Source organism: Coenobita brevimanus, chromosome 110 (assembly GCF_032717465.1).
Source record: "Coenobita brevimanus isolate Jiangsu-jjx chromosome 110, ASM3271746v2, whole genome shotgun sequence".
Taxonomy (NCBI): Eukaryota; Metazoa; Arthropoda; class Malacostraca; order Decapoda; family Coenobitidae; genus Coenobita; species Coenobita brevimanus.
In genome coordinates, this window is record NC_137063.1 from 856,092 (window position 1) to 865,881 (window position 9,790).

Sequence of the window (9,790 nt, forward strand, 5' to 3'; positions counted from 1 at the left end):
ACACAGGAGTTAATGAGAGCCTTGTTTTTCACACACACACACACACACACACACACACACACACACACATACACACACACACACACACACTCAAACGATTTTATTTCCATTTTCTCAGGTCAGCGAGCTATGGAGTGAAATTTATTAACATTTTCCTATAATTTCCTATCATGATCATTAGATACGCTACATATAATCCCTCTAAGGTAGTGGCGCTGAAAAGGAGCCTACACGAAGTGGTACTATGACCCAGGGTGAAGCAGCTGCGACGTCCACCCGGGAGCGAAACTTCCTCATATTTCCCAACACCTTGGTGTGGGGCAAACCTTGATCCAACCTTTGCGAGGTGCTGTCTGCCACAAAGAGTTGGTGTTTCTCCGCACGGTGTACTGTACATAATATACGGTACTGTACCTGTAGGACGACCCCCTAGAAACTGCTTACTTGTGATCGACGGGTCCGCTTGCCCAGACAGACCAGGTTTAAACAACAACAAATCTCTATGGTGGCAAATACTTTTTTTTTTTTTTTTTTTTTTTTTTTAATAGTATCATGACTTTGATGCCAGAAAATATGAACGTTTGAGTCATACTGAAGTAGGTTTCAGGAGAGGAATAGTTTGTTAGCTAAGTTTACGTTCTTCATAGTTTCTGTGGCAGATTTATTTTTAATTTGATGAACATCCCTAACCACTTTCAGATCAGTTGATAGCCATGGGTAGTCAGACTGGAGGACTGTCCTGAACAGTACCCGAGGAATTCCACTTCTACATCGTAAAAGGAGGTTCGCTGAATTTCATGCAACCACTTAGAATTCAGTTTGTGGGAGTGGTCCAGTTCCGCCAAGTGAAAACAGGCACTAGAAACTGAGAGTTATTAATGTCCGCAAGTGTGTATGGGAAACCAGAAAACCAGGAAAGAAAAGGAACATGTCGAGCTGGAGAAGTTTATCATTCCAAAAGACGGACCCAGTAGTATACACGCATATGTGATAAATTTAGTAAGAAGGATTCATTCGATTCTGATGTAAGTTTCAAAACATGGTATAATCAGTGAAGTGTATAATACAATTGTTTTACGTGAAAAATAACAAGGGAGTGGTTGATAGGTCGCTGCTCCTCAAAGGGGTCTTACATAAAGTTAGTACAGTTCATCCACGTTAGCTCATCGTCCTTTTTTTTCCTCTCTCTCTCTCTCTCGTTGTTTCGTAAAAAAATAGGACAATGTTACGGCTTTACATTCCTTCCGTCACACTTCTTCGTCACTAGCACTAGAAACTAACATCATTTCTTGAGTGTCGTATATGTTGCCCACATGGAGGGGATCCTTCACTATTCCAGCACTCTAAGCAACACTTTTTGATGACGTCTCACCATTTTTACCAAAGACGGTTCCGGCATGGACATCATCTGACAGTCAATCCCACTGTTTTTGTCAGCGAGGTAAGTGCCCACGAGGTCAGAGAATTCCTTGTCCTTGAGTGATTCGTCCTTCCCACTAACTTCCTTGATGCCACAGTTCTTGAAGTACTCGCCTCTAAGCCTCTGCAGTTCCGTCACCTCATCTGCCATCTTCTGCTTCCCGAACTTCTTCACGGCACCTTGGTGGCGCCTCAAGAAGTGGTTATAGAGAGCGACGTCAGCGCTGTTGAGCTCCCGCAAGGTCTTCAGTGTCTGGGGGTCTTGTTCTGTTTTAACATCCTGACGCCGAGCATTCCTGGAACCGTGCAATAAAGGATATGTTATTACTGAGCATGCCAAGGTAAGGACAAGCCCTCCATATCTGATGATAATTTAATTGTAGCTGTAACCCCAGACTCATCTGAACATAAACCCAGTGGACTGCCGGCTGAAGCTGTCCATCTCCTGCAGTTCACCATCGACCTTTCGGGGGATGGGGGGAAGGAGAAACTGAGGGACGTTTGCACAGCCAGGTAATTCCGTCGCCTGGTCACATCGATGCCACCACGTGAAGGATAAGGACTCGATCACCCCACCTTGAGTCAGACAGGTACCGACGAACGATTACGAGTGACCATACCTGGTGAACCCGACGACATCCCGCGGCGTCCAGCACAGCAGATGGCACAGCAGGACCAGCGACTCGTCCATCCGCTCCGAGATCATGACCAGGTGGAAGCGTCGGTCCAGGTCCTCGATGGCTCGTCTCAGTTCCTCGTCGGAGAGAGAAGACGGGTAACCCAGGTCGAAGAGCATCTGATTCCTGCCGTGTCTCTTTTTGTGTCTACCCAGTGCCAGCAACTCCTGAGGCAAGAGAGGGAGGAGAGTTACAGAGCTGGCGGAAAATCATCATCATCATCATTCTGACCCATTTTTTTTCCCACCTAAAGATGGGGTGGCGTAGGATCCAAAATCGAGTCAAGAAGAAATACGAACATTTCTCTCTCCTCAGTGCAAATGGTAATATATTATCAGCTCTTTGTTATACACTGTAGATCTTTTTGCGATAATTACCTCTGACGGCAATGATTAGTGTACTCCAGTCCATAATTCGTGCCTCTGTAAAGTGCCGTACGTTACAAAGCAAACTAACTTGGCAATGAGAGGTAAATGTGCATAACATGAAACTTAAAACCTTCTGATGTTCACATGCCCTCGTTATATCACTTACTGAACAAGCATCGTGTATTGTGCTTCATTTTTCGTCTCTGAGATTCTTCCAGCCTCTAATTTTATCATGATGTTCGAGGAGTGACATTATTAACCCTGCCACCTAAGCCCAATGTCATCATCTGGCGGCGACAAAAATAAATATATAAAAAACTTCAACGTGTGGTAGTGGTAAAGATAATATACTGTAATGAGGAACATCGGGGAAGGAAAGTAATGAGATTTATGTAAAAATTTTATTCTTGTAAAAACAGCATCCTACCTTTAGAGGCTTGTGGCTGAATTCAGAGAGGTTGAAGCCATAGGTTTTGTCGAGACCGTAGTAACTGAAGAGACTTTCGTAGAGCGAGGCAGGCTCCCTCACAATGGTCACCCAGAGAGTGTCGTTGTGCAGGATGGCGCTGTTCTGTGAGGGGTTAAGGCGCGAGTGCAGCACAAACAGGTCCACCTTCCTACTTTTGGGCATCAGGGACCCCGCCAGCATCCTGGCCTGGGCAAAGGAAACAGGACTCTCATGTTAGAATCACCGAAGCGTGCACTCAGGGACAAGAGAATCATCTACGGCAGGAGAAACATACCAAACCAATTCATACCAAGCCTACACCTACCAAGCCTATGCATACCAGGCTAGCTTGTGATTATCAACCAGCAGTAGAAAGTGAGAAGTTAAAATTCTTTTCCTTATCCAATAGAATCATTCACTCTCTGTGTGTAAAGAATTAATAAATATGTTTATTACAAGATTTATTGAAACTAACCATACGTTGTTCAAAAAATTAATTTTCAACACAATGTTGATGATGCCACAAACTGACTAAAGTACAGGACACCGGGAAATGGGAAGGAATTTCTACAGGTGAATGTCCTCACTGTTAATCATTCTGTCAAGGCTTCACTGATTTTCAATATCCACCTCATTAAAAAAAATTATGTCCACTTGTAAAATAATAAATTGTTTGCACTATTCTTATTACACAACTATTAAATGGAACTTCATAATCAGAACATGCTAACCAACAACAAATGATAACATTCTGTGAGAAAAGAAAAGGAAAGCAAAAAGAAAAAATAATGAAAAAAGGAACCAATGTCATCAGCGTGCAAAACGTTCCTGTCAAACGTACTATACCTTAAAAGATGTCAAAGCAATAAAACTCTCTCTCTCTCTCTCTCTCTCTCTCTCTCTCTCTCACCCTGAAGAGCTGTGGGTGACCGAGGTAATGACCACGAGGGGGCAGGGCGAAGGTCAGGTTGTTGTTGTACCCGTAGCGGAGGATGATGTTCTGAGGGAGGAAGCCAGATATTAAGGACCATATTGTAAGTGGCATGGGAGGCTTCGTAACACCCCTCCCTAAGCGATTTATTCCTCATATTACCCCTTAGTCACCCTTCTGTATGGTGTTAATATATACAGCATATAACTCGTGTGTTGTGAGGACTGCGTAGTATTAGCAGTATCTATCCCACATCATTCACTCATTCCCTACTCCCACTGCCTCACTCACGCCTATACTAGCCACATCATTCACTCATTCCCCACTCCCACTGCCTCACTCACGCCCATACTAGCCACATCATTCACTCATTCCTTACTCCCACTGCCTCAATCACGTCCACACTAGCCGACAACCGTCCCTACACACAAAATTCCTTACTGACTCACCTGGACAGTACTCGAGGCACATTTGTGAGTCTTCAGGAACATGACGTGTTTGGCGGGGGAACACTGGCTCACATCTTCTCTGCCTCTCACCGTCTCACTGCTGTCGGGAGAAAGGAAGAGGAAGAGGAAGAGGAAGGCTTTTATTTATTCCTGCCGACAGCCACAGGTCAGCTCTGGAACTGTCTCCCTCTGACTGTATTTCCTACTTCCTATGATCTCCAGTCTTTCAAACGCAGTGTATCCAGGCATCACGAAATGAACGGATCTTGAATTTGGCTCTCTTTTGTATTGTTTTTGTTTTTTCTTGGAAGGAACTGTTTTGCGGGCTCAGCCTTTGGTTCCTTCTTCTTCGCATAAAAAAAAACGGTCGTCAGATCTTCAAATCAGACACACATTTTTCTTTTTGTCTTCCCACAAATCCCACATAACACGACCCCCAATCGTCCTCAGAGGGTAAACTGGGACGAGGAAGAACAAACTGCGCCCAACAGTCTGGTCAGTGCAGGAATCGAACTACAATTCTTCCAGGTGGTAATCAGGTGGTTACTGATGTGATTCCCGGCATGGAAGGACGCGTGTTCGATCCAAAACTGAAGTAGGAAAAGGGACCCACTGAGAAACATATGCCAAATTTTGAGTTTCTGTAAGTTGTAGTGGGTCTGGCTAAACGATTTGCAAATCTCTTAATATCGATCGGACTTAAGAGCTGTTTAAGTATTCCCTGTCACTAAAGAGACTCGTAAATAAAGCCAATGTACAAGGATTTCTAAGCTCAAGGATTTCTAAGCTCAATCGTTTATAATTTACAAAAGAATTCTTAGATCAACAGTATAATCAACAAAAGAACTCTAAGCTCACACTTGCATACTAGTAATTTACAGTACAGACAGTATATTAATTAGTGAGTGGAAAAGGGAGATGGCTGGGTACGGCTCATGGAGAGAATTATAGGTTTTGTTCAGCTGTGTACATGAACTATACTGCAACACGGTACCTGGGTTGGACTCGGAGTGAGAAGAAGGGGGTGGGGGGGAAGGATTTGAGCAGTGAGAGGCTGATGAGGCACCCAATCATCAACAGAGTTGCACACGTCAAAACACCCCTCAACAGCCACCCCTGCAACATACACGTATTAGTACACACACACACACACACACACACACACACACACACACACACACACACACACACACACACACACACACACACACACACACACACACACACACACATCTGAACTGCAAGTAACGTTTGAACATGCCACTTATCATCTCTTGGAAGAAAGAATAAGTCTTTAAAATTCACGTCAGCGATCATTTTAGATTACAAACTTTTCTTCTACTAGTTTCATTGTTTTTCTTTCCTTAACCTTCTGGGTGTCGATATTATCATGTGCACTTATATTGTCTAAGGAGCGTAATAATGCAGGGTACTTATCATAAACTTAATATTATTGTGCACCTAATTCATCGTACCTAATTAATACTGTGCACCAAATTGATACTTTGTTGTGGACAGTTATGCTAATGTTAATATCTTTCAGCCTAAGAACTTTTACGTATTTTTTTCATATTATCTTTAGTCGATCTAACTTAGCTTGGGATAGACTTTTCGTACTAAAGGGGTTAGATACAGCCTCCATTAACCCTGTCGTTACCAGTGAGCTCTCTATCTGTCTATCTACAGCCAGACGCTTTAATCCCGTCAGGGGTGGCCACAAACAAATCGCCTTCATGCAGCCCTGTCCCCTGCCATTACGTCACCCCAACTCACACCCCCGTCTCTCATCTACCTCTCCTTACCTAAATAAAATCGTTGGCATTGGAAGTATAAACCACAAAACGCGTCATCAGATTGAAGGGATGATGGTGAAAATTCGGGACAAGGGACACCTGAATATCATCGTCTGAATGAAGTAAAATTAATTGAATTTTTGGTGGTGAAGTGGGTTACGGCGCCCTAGCTGGATGTGGCCCATAATAAGTTACATCTGAGCTATGGTTTGAGTTTGGTGTTCACATAATACCACTCAGGGATAGAAGACTGGTCACTGCCTTAAATATCTGGAGTAAGGCACCTAGCCCCAGGCCCCTACTCTCCTCTTGGGGCAATAAAGGTCAAAATGATAAACAAATGCACAGACAGAACGTTAATATTAGTATACCCACCGTGACACTTCTCTGCAGCTTCACCAGTAAGTTCATCTCTGTACTTCTCTCCTTTGTAATCTGCTCGGGAAGAAAATGAAAACATAATAAGAGAGTTGTATTAAACACCCGTAATGTTGTGTAGGTAAAAATAAATAAATAAATAAATAAATAAAGTTTGGGGTATTAGTCAACCGTACCTTTAAGTAAATGGAAATTCGAAAGTGCCCTGATCGTCTATGCTTCTCTTTGGAACTCGCTCCAGATTAGTTTCCCGCCAAACTTCAACCTACAGCAGTTCAAGTCCAGCTGTTACAGATTTTTTATGACTGGAGGATGTCTGTAGTCGGGTGTATGAATTAGTTTTATATATTTAATTTGTTTCTCCTTTAAAATAAGATAAATGAGCCCTTTGTGTCCCGCGATGCTTTTTTTTAATTTTTTTTTATTCATTTGGTTCACTACCCAGAAAATTTTATTCATTGAGATACACATAATGAACACCAAGGGCTAAATATCGTCTTCATTAACTTGTTCCCTTCTATACCCTATTTACTTTAACTTGGTCTAAAATTGCCATCTCTTCATCTTGAATGCTGAGGTGTAGCAAGAGATTAATACTGGAATGTGGTGCTAGTCACGAAGAAGAGCTATGGAAAAATGTTGAGACACAGTAACGACTTCTTTTGCTACTGAGTTACGGAAAACAAGGTGTAAAAGGGACGAATATCTCTACCAGGTAAAGGTACGAAAGAGGGATTGTAGTTAAGGAAGTGATAAGAAATAGGTGAGAATGACGAAGGCAGTGGAAAGAAGAGTAGGCTGACAGAATAATATCAGTGTCTAAATGTGAGATGGGCGATAAAGAGAAGAGGAAGGATACTGGGCAGACTCCCTGTTGGCTGTGAGGAAAATACCTGTCGAAAGAAAGTGGGACTGTTTAAGTAAAAAAAAGTAGAGACCGTGAGTCGCATTCGATAATGGTTGTATGCTTAAGGTAATTTGCTGAGAAAACGAAGCCCACTCAACACTAATTTATATGTTTAGGTAAACTGTGGAATCTACATTTGTGGGATGTTGCATATGTGCGATGATTTCAATATCAAAATTACTACGAAAAAGTCGAGGCGTAAGAAGGTTCATCACAGTCATTCTCAGATATAAATGATATAAAGACAGACAAAACCACACTTCTTGTTCCATCCTGCTTGCCAGCCTCCCCTCGTAGCCACAGTTGTCACTAGGCACAGTGACAAATTGCAGAAGCCACCTGTGAAGCACATCAATGGCACAAATGTGGAATGCCACAATTTTTCTTTAAGCATTCACCCTTGACTGAGGGAGCTGGGGTGAAGCAGGTGTATTTCAGGTGTATAGCAGGCGTATAGCAGGTGTGGGGTGTGATTAAGAAGGTGTCAGAGCAGTCCACTTGTCGACAGACCAAGAGAGTGTCAGGGGTTCAATTTATTTGCCCTCTCAGGCTCCTGTGGCACACTCTCAGTTAATAAAAACACCTTAAAATACATGGAAAAATACACTAGACTTGTTCCAACAGTGAGGGGGTTATCGGTGACAGTATTAACAATCTCTAGCTTCCATGTTTCACTCTCAGCCACAGACACCAAGGCAAGATTTCTGTTTATTCTCTCGTGATCGTAGGGGACGACGATCACAATCCAGCTCACGTTTTCGTTTTGAGCACTGACGAGGAGCCTGCGCTTGGTGACGCTGTGTACCCTGGGTGGAGCAGCTGCGGCGTCCACCTGGGGGCCAAACCTCTTCATTTTCCCCTGCACCTCGCCGTGGGAAGGAACCTGATCCAACCCTGGTGAGGCGTTGTCTGCCACCCTACTGCACTGTACCATACCTGAAGACGGTCCCACAGACGCAATTGCTTGCCTGCGATCGATGGGTCTACTTGGCCAGACAGACAGAGATTAGGCAACAACAACAACAACAACAACAACAACAACAACTCTCAGGTAAATAAGGTAGGTTGGTAGATTTGTCCCGACCATGAGAGGGTATATGGTATCAGTGACAGCCCTTATGCTCTATGGCCCCTAAGCTCGTCGGTTAACGAATCCCCCTAACACCTCTCCCTAAGTGATTTATATATTTTACTTATTACACACTACTCTCCTTTTTGTGTGATTTAAGTAATTCTAACATCACCATAATCTTCATAAATAACGTACAAAATTTTAATATCAGGCCGTTTCCAAAAATAAATCGCTAAGGAGGAGGTGCTAGGGAGGCTTCTGAAGGAACGGAAATACGGGGCTATGACTCCATCCTAGCGTAATAAAACAGCGGCAGTATTAACACTCTCAGGCTCTGTAACTCATTTCTCGTGGGTAAGGAGGCTCCCTAACCGGTTCACTGCAAGACGTCCATGTTCAATATATTCGTTCTAGCCACTAAAATCAGTATGAATAATGCTAACTGAGCCGCTCCCTCAATACGCGAGAATTCTTCAGCCAGGGTCAAGGGACGTGCAATATATGGACCACCCTGTACACAAGTGGTCAGTACTATCCACCCACTTTTTGACAGAGCAGCTATGAAGATCTTTTATACTATTCTAAACAGCGTATTGGACTCCGCTGATCCCACCCTCAATAAACGTCTTCGGTGCAAGAGGTTATACTGAAAAAAAAAAATAAAAAAAAAAGTTTGGTACGAGCAAGACACTCATTAAGGTACATCACTAATTTCAGAGTTATTTAATTTGCTTACCTGGAAGTCAGCACTATAGAGAGTTTGTATTCATCTGAGCAACTCCGACAACATGAATACTAAATCGTGGATGCGTAAAATTTGATATCCCTTCGTTATGAGATGTGCGTGAGCTTCCTTGGTTAATAGTCGTCATCCCTCTGGTCTGACAACACCTGGCCATCAACTGAGCTAAAAGGGGTTAGGAATCTTTGTCATTTAATAGTAAAGTCAGTAGAGGGATTTTAGGATGAAGTGGAGGTGAGTTAAGAGAGGCGGTGGATTAATAGGAAGAAGATTCGACCTGCCTTACCTCTCACAACACCTGCACTGACTCTTATGCAGCACAGTTCACTTCCTCCCCCCACCCCACACATTTACCTACCCTCGCCACACTCTCCTGCCTCCTCAATGCCTTCTCTATCACCACACATTCATTACCGCTCCCTCAACACACTGTTACCTTCCCCCTCAGCACCTACCATCACCCTCTCACCACACTCCCATCACCCCCTCACCACACCATCACCACCTCCCCCACCACACTACCACAAAGATCTCAGGGAAGTTTCAGTTATCAAGGTTTTGGGGTAAAGTTAATGAAAACGACTTTGTGGAAAGGTTGCGGTATGA

General features: G+C 43.4%; 1 protein-coding gene across 1 annotated transcript; it reads right to left on the minus strand.

The window, feature by feature from the left end:
* Nucleotides 1–1,330: 1,330 nt before the first annotated feature.
* Nucleotides 1,331–8,304, minus strand: LOC145417394 (galactose-3-O-sulfotransferase 2-like). The gene is made up of 6 exons (XM_080286071.1): nucleotides 7,976–8,304; nucleotides 4,293–4,392; nucleotides 3,823–3,912; nucleotides 2,892–3,119; nucleotides 2,040–2,263; nucleotides 1,331–1,715 (listed from the first exon to the last, which is right to left on the minus strand). The coding sequence occupies exons 1-6, from the start codon at nucleotides 8,302–8,304 to the stop codon at nucleotides 1,331–1,333; spliced, it is 1,356 nt and encodes a 451-aa protein (XP_080142197.1).
* Between the last annotated feature and the right edge of the window lie 1,486 nt (nucleotides 8,305–9,790).